The sequence below is a fragment of the Oryctolagus cuniculus genome, chromosome 5, assembly GCF_051225735.1.
Source record: "Oryctolagus cuniculus isolate XC-2025 breed Fujian yellow rabbit chromosome 5, ASM5122573v1, whole genome shotgun sequence".
Taxonomy (NCBI): domain Eukaryota; kingdom Metazoa; phylum Chordata; class Mammalia; order Lagomorpha; family Leporidae; genus Oryctolagus; species Oryctolagus cuniculus.
The window spans coordinates 19411910-19436810 of record NC_142871.1 but is presented as its reverse complement, the minus strand read 5'-3'; the positions used below and the strand labels follow the sequence as shown (position 1 = coordinate 19436810).

The following is a 24901-nucleotide window of genomic DNA, read 5'->3' as shown; positions in this document are numbered from 1 at the left end:
CTGCCTAAGGACACACATAGGTTCTGTGTGTGACCTCACTGTCCCATGGGAGGCCCCCCCACCATGGTTTCCAGGTGACTGCCTCGAGGCACACTCCCTCCACCGAAACCCCTGCTGCTGCTCCTGATCGGGCGCTGGCTTTAGGGAGGCGTGGTGGACACAGACTGCAGCTCCTCTTCACAGCGCCTGCAGCGTGTCTGTCACTCACTGCCCAAAGCAGAGCACTTCCTGGGCTCTCCCTGTCTCGCTCACCCTATACAGGCAGAATTGGAAACGCTGGCCCCGGACACAGGGAGAAGGCAGAAAAGAGACTCTGAACTCATCCCAAACAACAAAAACACATAGGCTTTGCTGCTGGCCACTCTGGAGTTTGGGGAGGTCTCTGCCCTTCCAGCTACCCTGACACCTGCTGAGATGATACACGGATAAGAATGCCCCTAAATGCTATTAACACTTTGCACTTCATTTAACATTTAACAATTTTTTTTTAAAAAATTTATTTGAAAGGCACACAAAGATCTTGGATCCACTGATTTACTCTCCATACATCTACAACAGCTAGGGCTGGCCAGGGCCAGAGCTAGGAGCCCAGAACTCAACCTGGATCTCCCACATGAATGGCAGGGACGGTCACTGCTGCCTCCCAGGGTGCACATTGGCAGGAAGCTGGAATCGGAAGCACAGCTGGGACTCCAGCCCAGGCATTCCAGGGGGGGCTGCATGCATCCCAGTCGGCATCCTTACTGCTTCATCAAACACCTGGTCCTCATCTGGTGCTTTGATAGTAGCTTCTACATTGGAGAACTGCTAATGTAAAAAGCTTGAAGCACAAGTCTGCCAGATTTTACCTTGCAAGAGGGGCGTGTGTCCACTGTGCTGCTCCTTGATTGAGGTGTCCTTGGTCAGAAGAGCTGGTCGGGGGCCATCGCTGTGGTGTAGCAGGTAAAGCCACCGCTGGCAGTGCTGGCATCCCATATGGGTACTGGTTCAAATCCCAGCTGCTCCACTTCCGATCCAGCTCTCTGCTCTGGCCTGCGAAAGCAGTAGAAGATGGCCCAAGTGCTGGGGCCCCTGTACCCGCATGGGAGAACTGGAAGAAGCTCCTGGCTTCGGATTGGCACAGCTCTGGCTGTTGCAGCCATCTGGGGAGTGAACCAGCGGAAGGAAGATAAATCTTTAAAAAAAAAGAAGAGCCCGTCGGTGTTATCCCCTGCTGCCCGTACCTCTGCACTTTTCCTCAGGGCCCAGAGTCAGCCGTCCACACATCCCAGCTGCTTGCTCACCAGATCCATTTCTTGGGATTGATACTTTCCTTGAAGAGAATTTCGATTGTTACTTGCTTTCAGATGGTCAGTGGTAACCCCAGACAGAAGCAGAATCTGGCCGACTTGGAAACCTCTGCTGCCCATCCTCCCCTGTGACTCCATTCCATGTGCTCACCTTCTGCAGGTAACAGTGACCAGTCCGGATCCCAGGAGAAGCTGCTGGTGGACAGCCAGGGCCTGCCCGGATGCTCCCCACGAGACTCAGGATGCTACGAAAGCAGCGAGAACCTGGAAAACGGTAAGATCAGCCCCGATCCATGCACCTGCTTCGGCCATTCTTGGCTTCAAAAGAACACTCTTCTCCAGCAGGATGATTCTATCATGATTACAAACTCGGTGGTCACCTCTCCCTCCCTGACCTCCTCTGTCTTCCTCCTGGCTGCTGATGTGGGGTTAGTAAATTCCATCTAAAATACTATGCAGCTGTGAAACCAAAGCCATATGTCTCCTGTGCCCTTTTCTTTGCCCAGTTAGCCAGCATTTGAGTACTGGGGACAATTAAGTCCCCAAGGAAAACAATTTATTTGGTAGTCCATCCATCAGGGTCACACTGGCACAGGTGCTTTGCCTGTCCCAGCTGCATGACCTGAGCCAAGAGGCAATTACTGTAGGATGATGGAGGCCCCACATCCCATTGTGGCTTCCCCATGCCAACAGCCAGAAGCAGTCAGGATGAGATTTCAGAAAGTGTACTCGTAAAATAGGAGGGGAGTTTTAGGTGGACTGGGGGCAGGTGTGCTCCATGTTTCCCTGTGTGTCTCTGTGCTTTCCTCTTGCAACCTCCAAGATCTCATGCTAGTGAGAAAGGGTTCCCGCTGCTACAGTGACCTAAGTCGCCATTGAGCACTTGAAGACCATATTGAAAATGCCCAGGTCCAATAGGTTTTGCTGCCATGGAATCCCATTTAGTAACCCACATGTAAGGATGTCCGGAGGCACCTGTTCTAAAACTGCAGGTTGTAATTCATTTGTGGGTTGTGAAATCAAATTAGTGGGTCATGGATAGCAGTTCTGTAAGCGAAAATCAAGTAGAAAATATCAGAGTGCATCAAACAAGGTAAGGGTTAGTATTGGTGGTGTTGATTCCTAGAGTCTTTGTGTCAGGTGTGTGTGTGTGTGCCCATGCACGTGCATCCATGTGCACCTCTGTGTACCAGATCTTGAATGTAAAATGTGTTACTTATTGTAAATAAGAGCAGAGAACAGCTTGAGAGCCATGGTGGACACCAAAACCAGAACTATGTGTGCCCAGGCTGTGACAGCTAAAGAGGTGCTGTCCCGGGCATGACCCTGAGAGTGAGCACCTTCTTGGAGTTTGTACCTGGGCACCTTGCTTATTTCCCCCTCATCCCAACTCCAGTGAGGACCTGGTGACCTCCTAGTTTGACGCAGGAGCCCTGCCCCTCAAGGTGTTCTGTGCATTCTGGAAGATGGTGCTTCTCCCCGAAACCCTCAATGCTCGGATAGTCCGAGTCCCGATGGGATGCAAAATTCACTCAGTTTTTGTAAACTTCAGAATCCTTCTGTAGCTCCTGAGGGTTCTATTTTTCTGTTAATAACTTTTCCATATCCAGACATTTTCAGTAAATGAGTTCCAGCTGTGCTGGATTGCTAAGGATTTCACTGGCAGAATTTTAATGCCCCCCAAAGACCTCAGGTGCACCTGCTGAAAAACTAGATTAACAAAGCTGGCGAACCCTACTTTGAACCAAGTGAGCTCAGGAATCTTTCAGTGTGAACAGAACATAAAAGCGGAACTTACACAGTAGTTCGGTTTATATTGGGAGTTAAGGGAAAGGAAAGTCGTGTTTTTAAAGTTCATGCTGAAGGGGATCTCGGAATGTTCTATTTCAAACTGATTTTTCAACTCTACTGTGATATGCCTTTTGAAGAGGTATTTCCCTTTTCTCTTTATCTGTGACATTTTTCCTACTAGTGAAACGTGGAACCTTGGCCATGTAGGCTAATGATCTCTATTTAAGAACAACAAGACAACCTACCAGTGCCTCATGCCTTGCTGCTTACCAGTTTAGAACAGGGTGCAGACGGTAGACAGGATGTGAGGCCTCACAGCCCTGTACATAACAGGGGACCATTTCTCTGCTTTGCCAAGTGCAAAGTATTTCACGGGTTCATTCGAGTCCTATCAGAGCCACTAATAAAAAGTCTGACGGAGGAGGCTGCTTTCTTAGCTGTCAGTCTTGGTGTCTAGAATTATGCTCAACATGATGCAGTTTCAAGTCCAGGGAGGACGGTAGAAAGCTGTGAAATCATGGACGAGGGCTGTGGGCCTCCTTGCCGACTGCGGCCCGACCACGTGTAACATCACAGCCCCAGGCCTCTCCTTCCATCCCCCGCGCCCTCATCCCTACAGCGGACTCAGAGATTTAGTCAAAGACAACTTTCCTGTTCCCCAGAGTGGCCATTTCCCTCTCGCAGTGGCCACTACCCAGCCCTTTTCTCCATCCCACAAATCCAGTCAGTCCACACAGCCTGGCTTCTCCACACTGCTTACTTACAGAAGGGTGAGGCTGTGGAATGGGGGAGACACTCAAATTCTAAATGAAAACCTTTATTCAGAAATGCTTGCCCAAACAATAGATTAGAAAGAAAACCTCGATTCACAGGGTAGTGGCTTTCCAGAGATTCCAGCCAGCCTTGTCTTCGCCTCTGCTAAACCTGATGCCTCTTCTAAAGCCTCTTTTTCTGTAGGTCTAGAGTAACAGCAGTGCTTAACTCAGTATCCCCTCAGGCCTCTCAGCCCAGCGTCAGAGCACACAGCAAGCGTGTTATTGACAGACACATGTGTGTGTGTGTTTACAGTGCTAAGAAAGCGATTAGCACATTGCCTGGCCCACAGACTGTGTTCCCAGGAAGGCTTATGCAGAGCAGCAGTTAATACCAACCAGCAATCAGCAAATAACTGAATTATGAACCAGACATAATCTACTCATCAGTCTGACTTTTGAGAGGCAGAGAGACAGATGCATCTCCCATCTGCTGGTTCATGCCTCAAACTGCCTGCAACAGCCAGGGCTGGGCCAGGCCAAAGCCAGGAGGCCAGAGCCCAGTCAGTCCAGGCCTCTCACCTGGGTGGCAGGGCCGCACACACTTGAGTTCTCCCCAGGTGCACATGAGCAGGAACCTGAACCCCAAATGGAGGCGCTGGGATACGGGGCCAGACGCCCACCCTGATGGTTTATTGCAGCCAGAGCGACTGCTTCCCTGGAACCCAGAACCGCGTGTTTTATAGATTGTCCCTGGCAAAGCGTTCGCGTCAGCTTATTTGCATCTCTGGATGGAAGCTGGTTGGTGCAGCTTCAAGGAAGGTGTGACGTGGAGTGAGGGGCACCGTTTATGGAGTCTCTTCCACCGGCAGCCCCCTTCTCCACTCAGCCATGGCCTTGGGAACCCCAGCTTACCAGAGACGCCCCTCTGTGTGGTTTCTAAACTGGGTATGGATGATCGTGCTTCCCTACCAACTGCAGGAATAGACATGAGGCCTAGATTTACTTTATTGCACAGTGTATTTCTTTTCCGTAGAACCCAATTAATTTCTGTCTCGCTGAGTTCTTTAATAAGACCAAGAATTCGTTCTCAAAATAAGCAAGGGATGGTAATAACCCTCCATCACCCAGTGTCATAAAGGGTGCTTTTGTGTCCCTAAGTCTAATTCAACAAAGGGATATGGGAGTAGGCGATTTCAATTAACTCCAACACCTTCATGCTTCGGTTTGATTCATTGTTAAAAATGGCGATTGTAAAACACCCCCTTGTCTCCCAGGCAAGACGCGGAAAAGCGGCCTCCTGCCCGTGAAGCCAGCGGCCGAGGCCGGCCTGAAGGCATTCAGCAGGAGTCCGCGGGGCAACTACCCGACCCTGCCCCTGACGAAGCCGGCCGACCCCCAGGAGCGGGCAGAGAAGGAGGGCCGGCTGGGCTGGGGTCCCACCCTGGACGCTCCCGGGGGCTGTGCCCCACCACGGCTGCCTGGCGCCAGCAGAAACCGAAGGAGCCTCCCAGTCTCCATCTGTCGAAGCTTTGAGACCCTGGAGGGCCCGCAGGCCGTGGACGCGTGGCCCCGGTCCCACTCCCTGGACGACCTCCAGGGAGGGCCGGGCGTCGGGAAAGACGCACCTGCCGAGGGACCCGCAGCCGCCCCGCGGATCGCACCCGAAGTGCCCCAAAAGACGGCGGCGCCCGCCGCAAAGCTTCTGCACCCGGAGCGAGACTCTGCCGCCCGCACCGCGCTGCTACTGACCCAAAGCAAGCGATTTTCGGAACCTCAGAGAGCCACGGCGAAGAGGCTGGAGGGCTGGGCGGCGGCCCCTGCCCGCGGCTCCTCGCTGCCTCCGTGTGTGCCCAGAAACTGTGACGCTCAGCCTCCTGGCGCTCCGCACGGCCTCTCAAGGACGTCTCTGGAGGGCCACGGCAAAGGACAGGATTTCGAAGGAACGAACCATCCCCCGGGCCCCAAAGAAGGGCTGGATGCGGAGCAGAGGGTCCCCGAGGCGAGAGCGCCGCCCAAGCATCCCCCGCAGCCTCCGCCCGTTCCCGCCAAGAAGAGCAGAGAACGCCTTGCCAACGGCTTGCACCCCGGCCCCAGCCCGGACGCCCCCTGCCTGCCGGCCAAGAAGGGCAGCCTCCCCAGCCCCGCCGGCCCCGGGGACGGCCCCTCCCCGGGCCAGGAGCCCGGCAGCCCCCGCAGCACGCGGCCCCCGCCCTGGCTCTCGGAGCTGCCCGAGAGCGCCAGCCTGCAGGAGCACGGCGTGAGGCTGGGCTCGGCGCTGAGCAGGAAGGTCTCCTGCCCCCGGGGAGCCGACCTGGAGACGCTCGCCGAAAACAAGCTCCACGCCGAAGGCATCGACCTCACGGAGGAACCGTATTCCGACAAGGTAGCCCAGGCCTTTGTTTTCATAGAACGAGGCAGCCCCGCCGCTCAGCGCGGTAGCAAATGGGCCACCTCTGGTGACCTCTGCCCGTTGGGTGCCCGTGTGAGCTGGTGGTGGGGGGCGTGAGCTGCAGGTGACACACGGAGGCTGGGCAGGGGTGTGTTGGGGGCGTCTTTTCCCAGACTTTAGCTTTTGCTTTCAGTTCCATGCTGGCTAAATTTTGAAGGGAGAATGAAAAGCGGCACAGCTGGGTCTGTAAAGGGTTGGTTTTGTGGGCAGGAGGAGCTCCCAGGCTAACCGTCCATGGCTTACCTGGCGTGCACGTACACACACTGACATGTACTACCTGACATGCATGTGTGCATCCAGACTTGATGCCTCCCACTTCATTTCCCTCTCTACTCCAGGGTTAGCAGTAGCAACAACAGTGGACTGTCTGTGGTGGAGGGGTCACCCTCAGACTTGCCCTGTAGTGCAGGGGGCTGACCTCAGTCACATCCGAGGAATGACAGGGCTGAGGGAGGCAGGGGCAATGGTCCAAGAAATGCAGCATGATCGTTCTGTTAATATAAGAAGTCCCCGAGACACTAACGTTATAAAGGGAAACAGGGTTATTCAGCTCATGGAGAGGAAAGCCCGAGAGCAAATGGTGCCTTGGGTTTGGCCTCTGTTGAGGGTGGCATGGGTGGAGGACATATGCTGAGCCAGGAAGCGTTGTGACAACCCTCTCCGGAGTTAGTACCTCTAACCGAGGACTTTGGGGCATAAAACATCTACATGCGTTCAGGAGGCGGCGATTGTCCACTGTCCTGGAGCTCATCAGTGCTTGTAAGATTTTAGACATTAAAAAAAAAAAAAAAAAACAAAGAAAACAAAAAAAAACCTCTTCCTGCTAAAGCATGTGTCCGAATCAGAAGTTTTGGTGATCCCTGCCAGAAGCTAAATGCCAGGTCCTCAGTGTCTCTCAGGGAAAGAAAGGGAGAGAAACCTTGCGAGCGTTCACGTCACCTGTGTTTCCCCCCTGGCAGCACGGCCGCTGTGGGATCCCCGAAGCCCTGGTGCAGAGATACGCCGAGGACCTGGACCAGCCCGAGAGGGAGGTCGCCACCCACCTGGACCAGATCCGGGTGAAGCTGCTCCGGAAGCAGCACCGCATGGCGGTGAGCGGCCCAGGCTTCCCAAGACGGTTTTTAGAAGATTATTTATTCGAAAGGCAAGATGATAGAGACAGAGAGCAAAAGACTGATCTTCCAACTGCTCATTCACTTCAGCCAGGGCTGGGTCAGGCTGAAACCTGGAGCCCAGAACTCCATCCAGGTCTCCCACGTGGGTGGCAGGGACTCAAGGCCTAGGCCGTCTTCCCGTGCCTTCCTGCGCACAGTAGCAGGAAGCTGGATCGGAAGCAGAACAGCCAGGGCTCAAACCAGCCCTCCGATGTGGGATTTCAGCATCACAAACAGCCCAACCTACTATGCTACAACACCTGTCCCTTTGAAAATGTCCTTAGGATTCCCCCAAAAGACACAAAATTGCAGTCAGAGAGGAAGTTCAAAAGATCTATCGTGGGGCCCGCGTTATGGCACAGCGAGTTAAGCCACCACCTGTGATGAGTGCCGATTCAAGGTACTGGCTGCTCCACTTCCGATCCAGCTCCCTGCTAATGCACCTGAGAAAGCAGCAGCAGACGGCCCAAGTACCTGGCCCCCAGCCGCGGCTGTCGTGGCCGTTTAGGGAATGAACCAGCAGATGGAAGCTCCATCTCTCTCTGTTCCTAGCTCTGCCTTTCAAATAAATAATCTTTTAAAAAAAAAATCTATTGTACAACAGGATGAGTACAGTTAAAATATTGTATACTTGAAAATTGCCTAAGTCAGCATAGTATTATGGGTTCTCACCACAGAATAATGCTATGTGGAGTAACGCATATGTTAAGTAGATTGATTGAGCCATTCTACAGGTGTGACTCTGAAAATGTTAAACACTATAAATTTTTACTTGTGAATCTTAAAAAATTTGCTGCACATGTACAATATTTAAGAAAATTTTAAGAAATATTTTTTAAATGTTTATTTTTATCTACCTGAAAGGCACAGTGACAGAATGAGAGAGCTTCTATCTGCTGATTCACTCCCCAAATGCCCATAACAGCCAAGGCTGGGCCAAGCCTAAGCCTAGAGCATGGAACTTCATCTGGGTCTCCCATGTGGGTGGCAGGGTCCCAAGCCTTTGAGCCATCATCCATACCTCCCAGGACACATTAGCAGGATTGGGAGCAGAGGTGCCAGAACTCAAACCTTTTGATTAAAAAAAATTTGATAGAAGATGGCAGCATCCCAAGTGAGGACTTGACCTGCCGTGCCACAACGCCTGCCCTTCCAAGCACATTTTGGAACCTGATTGTTTTCAGTTATCGTATGACAAGTCTGTTTCTTCTTTACTGAGAAAAGATTTTCTGTATTAGTATTTCAAAGTGTTTTAGGTGGATGTACTATGATTTAGCTGATCTCACATCGTGGAAACACTTGTGTTTTCAAACTTAGATTTTTAGTGGTGCAGCACAGAACATCCTTGTTAATGAAACTGTGTTTCCAAGTTTAATTTCTGACAGTCTTCACTGAAGAAGGTTAGCTTCAAGATAGTTCAAAACCAAGGATTCTCACACTAGTTAGCAAGTCGCCTTTCTGAAAGGTGTAGCCCTCTATATCTACCTATCAAATTTAAACGTCCATTTCCTTGTCCTAGCCAACACTTGAGATTGTTCTATTTTAAGTTCTTTGTAATTACATTGATTTTTGATTTGCTCTTAGTATAGATTCACAGTGCAATGGAAAATCCACGTTTTAAAATCTCTGTCCACTGAGTATTGTTTTCCACACTATCACATAGGGTTTTCTCTTCAAATCACCATTAGTAGTTCTCTCTCATCAAAGAGCACACCACCGTGAGACACAACAGCAGGATACATAAATGCTTGCAGTTTGGAGACTTGGGCACTTAATTGGGGTCTCATCTAATACCTCCTAGGGCACTTCCTTGAGAATTTCATTTTTGAGAAAAATTTTTCATGCTAGTCATGATCTTTGACATCTGATAGCATTCTGACTTTCTTACAATGTTAATCTAGCATTGTAGTACTTCAGTATAGTCATTCCCATGTTTCCTTACAGAATTGGTTCTAGGAACCCCCGTGGACACCAAATCCATGAGTGCCCAAGACCCTTACAGAAAATGAACTGTAGGGTGCAGGTGTTACAGTGCAGCGGTTAAGCCTGGAACACCCACATTCTGACAGCTCCTGGGTTGAGTCCCGCTGCCCCTTCTGATCCAGCTTCCTGCTTCTGTAGACCCTGGGAGGCAGCAGCTGATGTCTCAAGTACTTGAGTCCCTTCCACCCATTCAGGAACCCAGGTGGAGTTCATGGCTCTTGGCTTTGGCCTGGCCCAGCACCAACTGGAGTGAGCATTTGGGGAGTGAACCAGCCAGTGGTAGACCTTTCTCTCTCTCTCTCTCTCTCTCCCCGCCTTTCAGATACTTAGAAATAAGCAAATATTTTTTGCAATCTATAATTGCCATAGTATCTGCAGCCTCCCATTTATATTCAGTCATCTCCAGATGACTTACAATACCTAATGCAGTGACAGTGCTCTGCAGATAGTTGTTACGCTGCACTGTAGGGAATAAAAACAAGAAAAAACACCTGTCCACATCAGCAGTTGTTTGCCAGTTCTTTCCATCCTGTGGTTGACTGAACCTGTGATTGTAGCGTTCCTCTCGGGCACGTACACGGTAGCCCACCACTGATGCGCGTAAAACCTTCCTCACTTAGCTTTCTCCATCCATGCAGATCCCAAGCGGCGGACTCACGGAAATCTGTAGGAAGCCCCTGTCTCCTGGGTGCATCGCATCCGTGTCCGATTGGCTCATCTCCATCGGCCTGCCCATGTACACCAGCACCCTCGCCGACGCGGGGTTCAGCACCCTGAGCCAAGTGCCTTCTCTGTCACACACTTGCCTCCAGGAGGCCGGCATCACAGAGGAGCGACACATCCGAAAGCTCGTGTCCGCAGCCAGACTCTTCAAACTGCCAGCGGGCCCCGAGGCCGTGTAGCCAGGCCCGTGCTGGGCCCCTCCGGACCAGAGCCACCCTGTCACTGTGCTTACAGCGTGGATGCAGCTCAAGACCCAGCATGTGGCCAGACGGAGCGGGGAACCTGGCCGAGGATTGAGGACCCTCTCCTCCAGCACAGCAACCCCCCTCCCCGCAAGGAAATGGGCGTGGTTCTCTTTCGCCCCCAAAGACGAAGACCAGCACTTATTTTTATTTTCCAAACGGGGAAGAACCAAGTTGCCAACTGGCTGCACACGCTGTGCCTCGGTCCGTCTGTGTTTGGCAGAGGGCTAGGAGGAGAGGTCAGGGCAGCCCATTCCATTTCTGATTGCGCCCTTGCCCTTGCCGGTCACCATGAGCGACACCGAGGGCAGACGGGCTTAGGTAGGCCAAAGTAACAGACTTGGGAGTCATTGTACACTATTGACCATACTCACTGGCTCAAGAGTTAGAACATCTGGCTATACCAGAAGAAAACCAGTCCTGTTCTCCTTTAGATAAACAAGAGCATTTTAATAATTGCTTTCTAGCAATCAGCTTTTATTTGCCTTAATATAAGCTTTTAAGCAGTTATCCAACTCACGTCCACAGCCCTGTAACCGTAGTTCCGAATCTTCCGCTTAGACTTCCATCTAACATATCTGGGATGTTCTCAGCAACCGTGGGCTTTTCTCATTGTCTCATCCTAACATGGCTTATTTTGTAGGGGTGTTTATCAGGCACATAATTCGTGTTGGCTTTCGGTTTTTAAACTAACAAGTCCAGTGGAAACCTGGCTGGAATTCTCAAAGATAGCGTGTGTATGTGTGTGTGTTTCTAGTAACTGCCTTTCATTTTCATCAATTTCGTAGAATCACCCTGTTGCTCGTTACGCTGCAGTATTATTGACTTGGAACCCTGACCACGTCCACTCCAGAATTCCGTCATTGGCTCACAGGTCACCTCCGCCAAAAGTCAGTGTGAGGTTCACAGTGCAAAAAGGGAAGTCGTTTCTAAGATGTTTCTGATGGTTTTTCAGTTTCTAGGCCGTTCTTTCCGTTCAAGCAAAGGTTCACTGTGGAGCCAGACAAACCACATGTGTGTGCACATTTTTCAGTTGTTTTCCAACTGAATTTCAACCATATTCTATCTTCCGTAGTCCAGTGTCTGATTTTTTAGATACAGCAAATTTATAACAACTATTGTCTCCATTGCTTACAAAATGAGTTTCCTTTACATTGGTCTGATAAACACTATTTTAAGCATCAAATGTGATCGTTTACAGTAGGAACACAAGACCTTGGTCAACAGTTCTGTGATATTTCATCTACTTCAAGACAAATGATTTCACTCATGACGGCAGGGAGGGTAATTTTGTTCAGTACGAAGCCATCATTAGCATATGCTTTGGATATCTCATCCGTGATGATTTTATATATATATATCATCCGTGACACTCTGAGGGAACATGTATTTTTTTTCCATGCGTTGGTATGCATCTTTAAAGATAATGTTTATTTCTTCAACAACATTCACCTTCTATAAGATGCCATGTGAAGAAATTTTGGAAATGCAGAATAAGAAGGAAAAGCTGCCAAATTTCTGTTAAACTCTTAAAAAGTCAGCTCTGGCTGGTCCTCTTAGGGTGTGGGTTCGCCTTTTTGGCAGATGGCGAGGCTGTGAGGATCTGATCAGATTTCGTGGGCTGGGCGCAGGTGGGCGCAGCACAGCAGGCTCCCCCCATCCCCTGGACGCTGTGAGAAGTCCTGCTCATCCTCTTAGCTGAGCAAGCGAGCCACACAACAGTCATGGAGCAGGTAACAAAGGAGAAATCTCACGTGAATGTCCAGCTTGTGGCTCACTGTCAAGTGTCGGATTTTCAATTACATAAGAATGGCACGAGAAGAGGGAACTTTACAAATTGGAGTTTTTGGGAATACCAAACCATATTTTTTAGGACTCTTCTTTGGAAATCATTGCCTTTGCATAGAAAATCAAAATTCAGGGACCACAGATTATTTTTAGTGGCAATGTTTGAGGGATCTGAGGTGGTTTGGACCTTACTGTGGTGTTTAGAGAGATTTTTGTTGATATCTTTAGTGGTGTTTGGTCTTCCTTTGCTTTGAACTTTGTTTGGTCTGAGAGAAGCCTGAATGTTTGTGCGTGACATTTCACTGAGGTGGTTTGGGGCCACCTGTGGGCCTTACGCAGTAGACAGGTGAAGGCTCCCGCAATCTCCAGATCTCATCGGTTGCTTTGGGTACAGAATTTCACGGAACGATGACCACTGTTGTCTTTGGAAAGCACAAAAGAACCCTGGAAAAGGCAGTTTAGCTCAGGTAGCTCCACATGACATTGTATATCGTTTTTACGGCAATGCCAGCTGGAAGGAAAGGCAGCCAGCCCCAACTACCACGTCCACTCCTCCAGAGCCAAGATAGCTTTTCCTGGCCTTGCCTTACCCAGAGGCCCCTTTCTCTGTCTCGAACCTGAGTGTGGATGAACTTGGAAATGACTAGGAAAAGTCAGTTCCTGACACAGCAAAGCTAGCTTCTGGAACCACAGCAAAGGAGGCCGCCTCACCAAGTCACTGCTGCATGTGTACTGTATTATTTTCAGAAAAAGATATAATAGTCCAAGTCCAAGTTACCTTGATTTTAAATTGATAGAGAAAACAGTCAAGCAAGTTATATAACAACTAACAACATTGCACTTTCTGTATATGAAATCAATATTTAAATAACTTATTTTTCTCCATTGCTGTTCTTAAACATTGTAAGTAGCTGTAATATACCAGTACCAGTATGTTCTTGCAATTGCTTCAGCCCAACAAAGCTATGTATTGTTTTAAAAAGTGTAAAAATTATTGTGCCGATTCATTTAGCAAAAAGAAAGGTGGACAGAAGGGTTTTCCTGTGTATCAAAACTTGTCTATAATTATGTCATCTATGTACCTAGGAAAAAAAGTAAATAAATTTCTTCAATTGAATATGCCTCTTTGGTTGTTCTTTGGTTTCTGAAGATGAACAGAGTAGATATGAAAAGGGATTTATAGGGTGGTTACAGAATGAAATACATTGTGAAGGTGGTCCAGCGACGTCTTCAAAACACTATCTGACCTGCACGGAGATTGCTCTTTGCCAGTTTATTACATTTTGTTCTCCAAATGTGCATCAGGTCCTAAAACCACATCATCTTAGTCCAGGGAGTTTCACAAGCCACTTCTAGTCTAAACCCATCATTTTCAAACAAAGAATTTGTGCCCCACCAGAGGATTAATGTGCCCAATACTCAGACAAATGGTAACAGAACCTAGGTCTTCCACTGAGAAGGGGTGGTGGGGGGAGGCTATGAGCATGTTGTAGAAATTAATCGACTTGAAGACAGCCTTTTTTCAGTGTTGATGTGCTGAAATTGATACCAGGGCACAATTGTTGCTGGAAAGGAGGAGCTTATTTAAAATTTTAATATGCAACCTTGAGACAAAGCCCTTTTTGCCAATCACCTCGCTCCTCTCTCTCTAGGCACCCAAGTATTAGAGCAGCATAGAGCAATATTTTCAGACAGACTCCACGTATGAGAATTTACAAATATAATTGCACATGCACTTTTCTATTTTCTTTATAACACTTTTTTCTATATGCTAATACAATAGCATATTCTTCCCCACCGCTTCACCCTGCTTAATTTTAAATTAACATGCTTTAAAGATCGTTCCATGTCAACACCCCTCCATTCTGCTAAAGGCTACGTAGCATTCACCTATGCAGATAAGTTGTTTAACCAGTACTCTATGAAAACGTAAGCCTTCGATGCTGTAAAAAAGCTGTTCTGGCACCCAGGCTGTGGACAAGGGGTTAAACCACAGTCTGCAATGCCCAGCATCCCATATCCGAGCACCAGCTTACGTTCTCAGCTTCTCTGCATTTGGTTCACCTTCCTGCCTGTGTGCCTGGGAAGACCCCAGAAGTTGTCCCAGATGCTTGGACCCCTGCCCCCCAAGTGCCATGTGGAAGACCTGTATGGAGTTCCTAGCTTCTAGCTCCAGGTTGGCCTAGACCTGGCTGTTGTGTGGCCATTTGGTGAGTGAACCAGTGGACAGAAGTATCTCTTTCTGTTTCTCTCTCCCCCTACCTCTATGTCACTCTCCCTTTCAAATAAATATTTTTAAAAAAAAAAAAAAGCTGTTATAAATATCCAGGTATACCCACATTGTTTTGTTTGCAAAATGGCTGTTGAAAGGTCAAGAGCGTTTCAGTCTGGAGAGACTGTTTTCAGTCCGCTGGTGGATTTCACTAAAGGAAACTTGAGGATGGCAGGGTTCATTTTTAAATGACTGTCATCCTCTCCACTCCCCAGTCCATTTTGTAAACTGGGCTATTTCATGTATTCTCAGCATAGGGCTTCAAGTGAATGGCATGATTTTAAAAAGCTAAACAAAAAACCTCCAGTCTCATTTATCCCAAGCTGACCCCTAAGATTTTATACTTATTCAAAACAGGTACTTTTTTCTTACACTCCCTAAGATTCTTTAAGTACTCAACTGACTGAACCTTGGGTGGTTGGCTGTCTATTCTTAGCTACAAGGACCCTCTCAGAACAAAACAGGTACACAGTACTTCCCAGGACTGTGTGTGTGAGCGAGTGAGCAAGCCAGTGAGTGAGGAGGGTAGATGCTCACTCCAAGGGCTCATCAAGGCACTGGGGGCCAATTCGGAGGTCCCCCAGTTTCTCCCAGGGCACCCCTGCAACACTGCTTCAGAGAAGAACATTCTGGAAAAGAGATTCAGTTGTCACCTCTCATACACTGTCACAGAAACCCTGGAAGTCCTAATCAAACCCATGTTTGAGACCAACACAGAAGGACTCCTGGGTACTTGTGTGGGAGCCACAGTAGTTCAGACGAACCTGGTTGGCACTTCCCAGTCCTTCGTCCTCAATGGACTTTCCCCCAAACTTGGTAATGAATATGAGTAGAGCTGCAAGTGAGTTGTCCCTAGAGGGTTTCTGGCAACCAGAGGAGAAACAGTCTCCATACCCAGAGTGGGTGGTTCCATGGATTATAATGGAGTGCCAGGTGCTAAACACGATACCTTGAAAAGCACAAGAAAACAACAGGAAATATCTCCTGCAAACTCAGCCTCCTCATCTACCTGCCCTTGACCCTGAGTGGGCGATCCCCCACTTGGTGGACCATCCATTCCTCTATGGCACTAAGTGCAACCCATCCATTCCTCTATGGCACTTTCAGCCACTCACAAACACCCCATTTTCTAGTCTTTTCTCTTTGCTCCTGCCATGACAAAAGGGATGTCTCCTCTTTCTGTCACTATGCCTTTCAAATACATTAACAAAAAAAGGTGGGGGGCAGGAGCCAGTGTTGTGACACAGCAGGTGAAGCCACCGTTTGCGACACCAGCATCCCATACGAGAGCGCTGGTTTCAGTCTGGCTGCTCAGCTTCTGATCCCTGCACCTGGGAAAGCAACAGAAATTGGCCCAAGTTCTTGGGCCCCTGCCACCACATGGAAGACCCAGATGGAGTTCCTGGTTCCTAGCTTTGGCCTCACCCTGCCCTGGCTGTTGTGGCTATTTGGGGAGTGAACCCCTCTATCTCCTTTTCTGTTGCTGCCTTTCAAACAAATAAATGTTTAGAGAGAGAGAGAGAGAGAGAGAGAGAGAGAGAGAGAGAGAGAGAGAGGTCTTCATCTTGGATGTTTTCCACTGGTTTATTCCCCAAATGCCCGCAACAGCCTGGGGTGGGCTGAAGCCAGAAGCCAGTAGTCCCTGCCTTCCGGTCCTTTCCCATTTGTTCAGCTTTGCCTTTGTTCTTTAAGGCCACGGCCACCAGCTTTGCTCACATAGCCCTAAAACAATATTCACAAACCAAGGACTCTCTTGCATTTTTTAAAGTTGCCCTCTAGAGGCCGGCATTGCATAGCAGGTAAAGCTGCCATCTGTAATGCTGGCATCCCATGTGGGTACCAGTTTGAGTCTCTGTTGCTCCACTTCTGATCCAGCTCCCTGCTAATGGGAAACCAGTGGAAGACAGCCCAAGTGCTTGGGCCCCTGCACCCACATGGGAAACCTACAGGAAACTCCTGGCTCCTGGCTTCAGTCTGGCCCAGTCCTGGCTGTTGCAGCCATATGAGGAGTGAACCAGAAGATGGAAGCATTCTCTAACTTTGCCTTTGAAATAAAATCTTTAATTAAAAAAAAAAAAGTTGCCATCTGAAAGTTATGTGTAAGTTTAAAGAGTTGCAAAATTGGACATTTCTACCTTCCTATAAAAACTTGCATTTCAAAATAAAACTGCAGTATTACTTTTCAAAATCAAGGGTACTTCAAAATGTTTGTGGAAAATAGAATTGAAAGATGCTTATTTTGGGTTAGAAAAGTTCAAAACCCATTCATAATGATTTTTAAAGATTTTTTATTTGAGAGGTAGAGTTACAGACATTGAGACATAGAAAGAGAGAGAAAGGTCTTTCTTCTGTTGGGTCACTCCCCAAATGGCTGCAACAGCTGGAGCTAAGCCAATCCGAAGCCTGGAGCCAGGTGCTTCTTCCCATTCTCCCAAGCAGGTGCGGGGCCCAAGGATTTGGGCCATCTTACACTGCTTTCCCAGGCCAAAGCAGAGAGCTGGATTGGAAAAGGAGCAGCAGGGACTAGAACTGGTGCCCATATGGGATGCCGGCGCTGCAGGCAGAGGATTAACCTACTGCACCACAGCGCCAGCCCCCATGTTTTCATAATATGTATTTTTAATTAACTTTTTGAAGACTCATAATATGCCCATATTATATTTGAAGACTTATAATATGCCCATAAAGAGCACAGCAGTTTGACCCCTACCATTGTCTACTAAAAGCACTCAAGAAGCATCAATTTAGAAGTATATTTTAACAAATGTCTTTATCTGAGGGGCAGAGACACAGAGATCTCCCATCTCCTGGTTCATGCTCCAGATGCCCCCCTTGGCTGGGGGGCTGACCAGGCTGAAGCCCTAAGGCGAGAACCCAACCCTGGGTGGCAGTGACCCAAATACTTGAATCACCTTCTTCCACCCCCCACCCCCACCCCGGAGTGCACAATAGCAGGAAGCTATAATCGGGATGGAACTCAACCCAGACACCTCCATATTGGATGCAGGGGTCTCCAGTGGCATCTTAACTGCTAGGCCACACCCCCAAGAGCAAGCAATTTAAATATTTGACTTGGTTTCCCTTTTTCTTGGAGATTCTATCTCCATCCCATTCCTGCACACACGTTACCCTAACACAATGATTTATGTTTTTATCTTTTTGATCAGCCTATTATATTTCCATATAAGAAAAAATGTGTAAATTAAAATATAATTTCTTTGGCTCATTATGTTCTATCTGTAAAAATTTCTGGATGTCATTATCTTTACCACCAAGTTCTGAACGTACAGCTAACTTAGAATATTGCTAAATAATGATCAACAATTAAATGCTATCAGAAATGCCTCTCATCAGATGGATGCCATTTGGTGCCCTGATTATAGAAGATGTGACAACACCATTTGTTTCAAGTTCCCCTGACTGGCGCCCATTTTCCCGACGTTTGGAGATATGGTGATGGAGGAGAGCCGGGCAAGGCCTGTTGGTGGGGGAACCAGCAGAGCAACTTTAGGACCGTTTCGATCTGGAGAGATTTCCTTATTGAAGCTGCCCAAGGTCACAGAGCCTGGGAAGTCTCCATGCAGATCCCTGCGGGAGGTTCCAAGGGTTTCATCGGAAACACCCCTTTCCCTGCTCCTGCGAACAGAGACCCACCAGCTCAAACAGCCTTCACTCTCCTTTTTTAATATCCCTCTCTCCAACCACATTTCCTTCATCAAGAAAAATCCTCGCGCGCTCTCTGGCTTTTCACAGCCAAACTTCTTGGAAGTTTCCGGGCCACTGCCCCTTCTTCCCTGTGGGCTGTCTGTTCCCCAGCCGACTGCCCCCTGGCTGCCAACAAGGAACTGACACGCCAGCGAGACTCCCACCTGGCGCGCAGACCTGTCTGCCTCCGCCCTCCCCTGGCCTTGGACCCGCCGCCCACCCGCCACGGCTCGCCCTGCTGAGCCTCCACCCCACCCCACGGGGCCCGCCCCCTCCACAGCTGCTGCCACTTAGTGTCCTTGGCAGCCTCCGCTTCCTCCCCACCCTCTGCCTGTTCGCGAACCTCAGGCTCCACCCAGAGGCTTCTCATCGCCCTGGTGATGGTCTCTCGCCGGTCAGCTTAGAGCAAAAGTAGGCAACCCAGACATCTACCATTTAAGAGGAAATCGAGTGCTTTCAGCTAAGGATAAAGTACGTGCCAAGCTGCCGTGCCAGCGGCTGCCTATTCCTCTCTCTAGGTCTCTGAAGCGCCATCTCTCTCTCTTTCTGTATTTTGCAGTCATTGTGCTGGGTTTAGGATCTGGGCTCTGGAATGAAGCCACAGCAGAAAAGCGTGTGGGATTCATCGCTTGTTATCTGTCTGCTCCAGGTGCAATCTAAGATCTAGCAGTGCGCAGATGTGCTCTTTGATCAACTGGAAACCTCTCTATGTGACATCTAAGGTTTGTTCAATGAACGCCCTGGGGCACAAGCTCTTGAATCCTAAATGTTAACTCTGGGGGAGAGGCTCTGTCGTTACTCCTTCCGTTTTGTAGGAGACAGAGACCCAGAGAGGTGTCAGGAGCAGCGCTAGCCGCAGAGAAGCGGCGGGTCCCCTTGGCTCCTCAAAGCCGTAGCTGGAGTCCGTGAGCACCCGTGGCTTAGAAGGAAATCCGAGCCACGCGGAACCGAGACTCGCAGAGAGCGAGCTGTTGCTGCGGCGTGCGGCCACCAGAGAGCGCTGCTCCGCCAGGCCGAAGGCCACCACGGGCGACGAGGACAGGGTCCACAGGGCGCAGTGCCGCTGGAGCCAGCTACCAGCCACGACACCCAAGGCCCCGGCGGGGAGCAAAGCGGAACCTGCACGACGCTCCGCTGCCCTGAAGGACGGTCCGTGCTCATTCACATCGTTGAGCCGCTGGCCCCCCACCCCACCCCACCCCACCCCACTCCACCCCACCCCACTCCACTCCACTCCACTCCACTCCTTTAATGAGCAGAGCTGGGGGACCCGGCCCTGCTGCCTGCGCCTGGTGGGGTGCAGTGTCTGTGTGTCTGAAAGTGAGCAGGTGCACTCCCCCCTGTTGTAGGACCAAGTTGCGGGGGGGAGGGGTGGCCAGTAAGAGCAAGTTGGGGGGGGAGACTGTTTAGGGGGACCCTAAAACACGGTGCTCAACCTTAGAAATTCCATTAGTCCACTTTTCCTCACTTAAAAAACACCCGAGAGGAGCTTCTTGGAAAGAAAGTGTTTCAGCTTACAGTTTGGAGGTCCCAGGTCCGGGTCGGGCTGCCCTGGAGTTAGCGCCTGTGGAGGCTGGTCGTGGCAGGTGCTGGGGCTCCTCCACGTGGTGAACTGGGAGGAGGAGAGAGAAGCTGGGCGGAACCGTACTGAAAGGGACCGAATCCTGTGCCGGAGCCACGCTCCGGGGCCCACCCCCTGCCACGGCCCCACCTCCCAGTTGCCACAGGTAGATCCAATCTCCGCTGAGCCCATCAACAATTAAGACCTCGGGGTTTGTACATCTGCCTGGGTTTGGGGGAGACAAGTGCTGCTGTGCCCATAACAGATGGGGGGCAGTGAGGTGGAAGGCCAGGCTGGTTTGCTGTTTCCCATTCCACGGCTCCTGGCCCAGGAGAGCACACGCCACAAGGACCCCGTTCCATCCAGGTGTGCGCTGAACTTAGGCCTGACAGGTCGTGGCTTCCCCAGGCACCGGAGCACCCACACCGGCTCCTATTTTACCGCTGTGGGTGGGGGCGCGGCCACACAGCTCACAGGCGTGAGGTCTCCCGTTGAGTTATTTTATTCTAATGCCGTTTGGCTTTCACCACAGCTGAAAAATCCCCTTGTTCTCAGCCTGAACTACCTATTAACATCAGCTGGGGTATCCTTATGGCTTATGCCATTGTGTGTGTGTGTGGGGGGGGGGGTGGCCAGGCCAGTGTGAAACCTGCAGGCTGGAACTCCTGAACCCGGGAAGCTGCTGTCCACAGGATGGTGTGCTCATCAGAAAATCCTGGTGTTGGCCTTTCAAAGGATCGAACACGGTCCACGCAGATCGGCTAAGATCCCTTACTTAAGTCAGCTGATGGACTTTAATTCCATCTGTAAAACACCCCACAGCTACCCCTGGTTAGTGTGATTGAATGGCTGGGGGCAGCAGCCAAGCTGACTCATCAGAAACACCATCACTCCTGGGAAGCCCTTCAAAGAGAGGCTGCCCACGCCCCACCCCAGACCAACTCTAAATCTGCAGCCTAGGCCTTCGGGAGTTTTTGGTTTTTGTTTTCTCCCAGCGCCCCCCCCCCCCCCAAGTTCTTCTTTTAAAATGTTTATTTGAAAGGCAGAGTTATAGGGGAAGAGGGAGAGACGGAAAGAGAGATCTTCTATCTGCTGGTTCACTCCCCCAGACCTTGACCAGGAGCCTGGAACTCTATCTGGTCTCCCATACGGGTGGCTTAACCTGCTGTGCCGCAGTGCAGACCTGCAGACCTCACAGGTTCTTCTGATAATTAGTTAAGAACTACAAGGTTGCCAGCGCTGTGGCTTAGCCGGTGAAGCCACCAGCTGCAGCACCGGCATCCTGAATGCGCCCCTGCTCAATCCCGGCTGCTCCACTTCCAATCCAGCTCCCTGCTAATGTGCCGGGGAAGGTAGCAGAGGAGGCTCAAGTGCTTGGGGCCCTGCACCTAGTGGGAGACCTGGAAGAAGCTCCTGGCTTCAGTCTGGCCCAGCTCTGGCCATTGCAACCATTTAGGGAGCGGACCAGAGAATGGAAGACCTCTCTCTCTCTCTCCCTTTCTATAACTCTGCCTTTCAAATAAATAAAATATTAAAGAAAAAAAAAAAGAACTACAGGGTCCTTGGGGAGGGTGTCCCTGGGGCCTTGTGATTTGTGTTGAGCACTCATCGCTTGGTTAATTATGTGAAGATGGCTGTGCAGGTGATGGTGCCCCACCCCCACCCCAGGGGAGGGCACGCTCTGGCTCTGTGCTTGCTCTGCGACCCTGGGGAAGTCCCTTCACCACTCAGCCTCACCCATGGGAACGGAAACAAAAGCCCCAAGTGCCCAGCCACCTTTGTTCAGAGCCACCCTCTGCTGTTTGATGGCAGCATCTGTTGTTTTGTTTTTTGGCCACACTCTTCCCAGCCCTGAAGCAAGGATCACTGGCCCCCACATTCGTCCTGGCAACTGACGTCTTCTGGATCCCCTCACCAGCTTCCTTTGCAGCTGGGGTTGGCACAGGACCCAGTTCCCTCGCTTCTAGACTCTTTTGCTGTCCGCCCTGGGATGAGAGTGCGAGGACAGCCATGTGCACTTTGAGTCGAGAAACACAATCCCACCTGCCGGGGAGGAAAATCAGAAGTTAGGCAAAGCTGGGCGCTTGAAAGCCACTGTGGAGCCAGGATGCCATTTTCCACCTGAGATTACAGAACGTTCGCGAACAACAAGCCTGCCTGGATCAGCGGCACTCAAGACGGGAAAAGCGAGAGGTGACGCTGCAGCTGTCTTGCTAACAGAGATTCGGTGTTGGTGGAGTGAACAGTGGGCTTTAGGAGAAGGGAGATTCTCAACTCAGGGGTCTGGCTGAACTTGAACTCCACCTGGCTCTGTGCCTCCACTCACAGGAAAGCCTCATCGGTCCTGCTGGCTCTTTCAGGAAATCATACATAAATCCTGAGAGGAGACCTCATGGCTCCCTGGGACACTGCCATGCCATGGCCCAGTCAGATGTGCCTGTCTCTTCAGTGTCTCTGGAATATTCCGTGCGGATTCCAATGTTCGTCTTGGCTTCAATTTCTTTCCAGCCTCCTATCCTCACCCCATCCTTTCTTCTCTGCCTGTCTGAGTCCCAGCATCTGAAGTTCAGCCTCTTCCTGTGGTCAACACCCTTCCTGACGGACCAGAGCCCTGTCCATGGTGCCCTGGGCCAAGGCATTCTGAGCTCAGAACCAGAGACCTGGCGAAGAGATCCAAACATCACCCCAAACCTGCAAAGCATCTCATTTCTTCCTAATAAATCAACCATAAATAGTTATTTACACTTACATTTATCAAATCAATTCCTAATAAGTCAACCCAAAACCGTGCTTGAAAAGTACCACAAATTGATAGAAATTCTGTCCAAAGACATCTGGCTTTCTCCCATCTGTTCTGCAGCTGCCTTGCATGCGTCATTCAAAGGAATGGCAGTCATAGAAGCACAGATCACTAACAGCTCCGAGTTCATTTCATCTCGGAAAGCAACTAGTTGGGTCTGCTTTCCCCAAGGGGAGGTATACTCTTTTTCTGCAGAACTAGATGGCTTCAGCCCCCTTGCATCCAAATTCCAATGCATCCTGTCACTGTCTCCAAGATGCCCATGCAAGACACTGCTGGAGGTTGGCCGGATCTGCTGAATTCAGAGGCCTGTCTGAACAGCTGAGGGTTAAGGCCAGAGAAGCCCATCCCTAGTGTCCCGTCACCATGTCTTCTGTTGCCACAGTGTCACTGCTGGTGACCATATCCCAGACTCCATGTGTCCTTGCTCTCGTCACTCCAGGTAAAATCTAAACCACAAGTCCAGACTCTCCAGTTAAGGGTTTGAGGTCTCCAAAGCAGATCTGTGCTCAGCCCCCTACGATGCTGGGGATTTTAATTTTTATTTTTTTCTTAAAAGATTTATTTATTTATCTGAAAGTCAGAGTTACACAGAGAGGAGAGGCAGAGAGAGAAGTCTTCCATCCAATGGTTCACTCCCCAGATGGCCGCAATGGCTGGAGCTACGCCGATCCGAAGCCAGGAGCCAGGAACTTCTTCTGGGTCTCCCACATGAGTGCAAGGGCCCAAGGACTTGGGCCATCCTCCACTGCTTTCCCAGGCCATAGCAGAGAGCTGGATCGGAAGTGGAGCAGCTGGGACTCGAACCAGCGTCCAGATAGGATGCCGGCACTACAGGTGGCGGCTTTATCTGCTATGCCACAGCACCGGCCCCTGCCTGGGGATTTTTATTGGGGGCACTTGGAGCCTGCGTTACACAATCTACCCAAAGCAGCCCTAGTCGGGGGGACCTTCTTGTGGGGGGGAATGGAGCCCAGGTGATCACAGAGCCTCAGCCTGCCCTGGCAAGTGTTCCTAGAGCCGTGGACACCATCTCATTTCCAACCACACTGCACTCTAGAAAGGGCACAGGTTGGGGGACCGTCACCCTTCCTTTCCCAGCTGGCAACTTGGTCTCTGTTCAAACTGCATTCCTCCAGGTGATCGCTCTGTGTAACAAGAGGACACTGAGCCACTGAGCACCCCGTCCCAGGGCCATCTGTGGGTGACTGCTTGCCTTGAAAGCGACTGGACAAGGGTGACAGGTGATCTGTAGAAGTGGAGAACTTTACAGGTCCTTTACAGCTGGCTGTGTCTTAGGTCCTGCTTGGCCAGGCTGGGAAGAGCTCAGGCCCTAAACATTGATGGCCTCCAGCTCCCTCCTCCTGCAGTAGGAGTTGTGGTCAGAATGGAGAACTCAGGGACTTCTAAGTGGCCCTTGCTGCTGCTCTGGTTCTCGATGCTTCTATCTCGTGCAGCTGTCTGGGAGGGCGGCCCTGAGCAAGCGTCCCTGGGGGCCCTCTCTGAAGGTCAAGTGGGAAAGGGCCAGGCCCAGGACAGCTGCTGAGAGTGGACTGAAGGCTGACCCCTCCCTCCCTCCCCCTGGAAAGTGGTGGGCCAGGGCTCAGGATCTCACAGCAAGGCCATGACGGAACGTCGAAAGGCAGGCCCACACGGCTCCCTAGTCTTCTCAAACAGCTCCCGCTGAGATCCACCGCAGCCCTTTCCCCACTGGCTAAAGCCACAACTCACCAAGCTCCAATGAAGCTCCTCTAGCTCATGCATCACACTGAAAGTCGCTTCCAAGGGGCTGTTCAAGGAAGCTGTGGGCAGTAGTAGCATTGGAGGGAAGGGAATTATACCGGGGTGGGAGACAGGAGGTTAGCCCCAGATCCAGGGCCCGAGACCTTGACAAGAAGTCCTTCTGTTTCCTGGATGGTTCACCATGGCTGGATGGGCCCACGTGCCAGCACCGCCTCAAAGGTGGATCAAGGCTCTGCACCCCAGAGCCACGGCTCCCTGCAGAGTCCTGAGGTGGTAGGCAGAGCAGGCTCTGCGCCGTCTTGCTGGACACAGAGACTGTGTGTGCACTTCTTCCATCTTCCGAGGGGAGGTTTCCTAACACTTGCCAAGAGCCCTTGCAGCTCTGGTCTCATGCCAGGGCCTTGGCACCACCCCAGGGAGGAGACTCATTTACTTTGGCTCCTGGGCACTTCCTATTTAGTCCCAGGCTCCGAATGTATGGAATAGGGTTTCGCACTGCAGTGCTTCCCTGTGCAGTGCAGACAGATGGAGACTGTGGCCACCACGCCATCGGGGACACCCATTCCTGCTCCCAGGCCTCCTCCCCTGCTGTCTTTGAGGTTTAAGGGAGTTGCCCACCAAAGAACATTTGGCGAGAGGTCCGTGC

At 50.6% G+C, this 24901-nt stretch overlaps 1 protein-coding gene and 2 long non-coding RNA genes across 13 annotated transcripts in view; 2 read left to right on the top strand and 1 right to left on the bottom strand.

Moving 5' to 3' along the window:
- The window catches only part of SASH1 (SAM and SH3 domain containing 1), a 324812-nt gene extending 311521 nt beyond the window's left edge, over nucleotides 1–13291 (top strand). For all 7 annotated transcript variants that reach the window (XM_051855276.3, XM_051855275.3, XM_070073463.2 and 4 more), the window contains 4 exons: nucleotides 1450–1563; nucleotides 5110–6218; nucleotides 7244–7375; nucleotides 10060–13291. In XM_051855276.3, coding sequence (XP_051711236.3) covers nucleotides 1450–1563; nucleotides 5110–6218; nucleotides 7244–7375; nucleotides 10060–10323 — 1619 coding nt within the window. In that variant the 3' untranslated portion in view covers nucleotides 10324–13291. The remainder of the gene's footprint in view (nucleotides 1–1449; nucleotides 1564–5109; nucleotides 6219–7243; nucleotides 7376–10059) is intronic.
- LOC149126429 (uncharacterized) lies at nucleotides 496–19856 on the bottom strand. Its single transcript, XR_016233639.1, has 4 exons — nucleotides 19670–19856; nucleotides 1441–1553; nucleotides 1224–1312; nucleotides 496–1032 (listed from the first exon to the last, which is right to left on the bottom strand). It is a non-coding gene; the product is annotated as an uncharacterized LOC149126429 (long non-coding RNA).
- On the top strand, nucleotides 18433–24043 carry LOC149126428 (uncharacterized). 5 transcript variants are annotated; one of them, XR_016233642.1, is made up of 3 exons: nucleotides 18433–18622; nucleotides 18801–18873; nucleotides 21562–24043. It is a non-coding gene; the product is annotated as an uncharacterized LOC149126428 (long non-coding RNA). The 5 variants fall into 5 exon arrangements; XR_016233643.1 differs by having other exon boundaries at nucleotides 18711–18873; XR_016233640.1 differs by lacking the exon at nucleotides 21562–24043 and adding an exon at nucleotides 18967–19512.
- The last annotated feature ends 858 nt before the right edge of the window (nucleotides 24044–24901 follow it).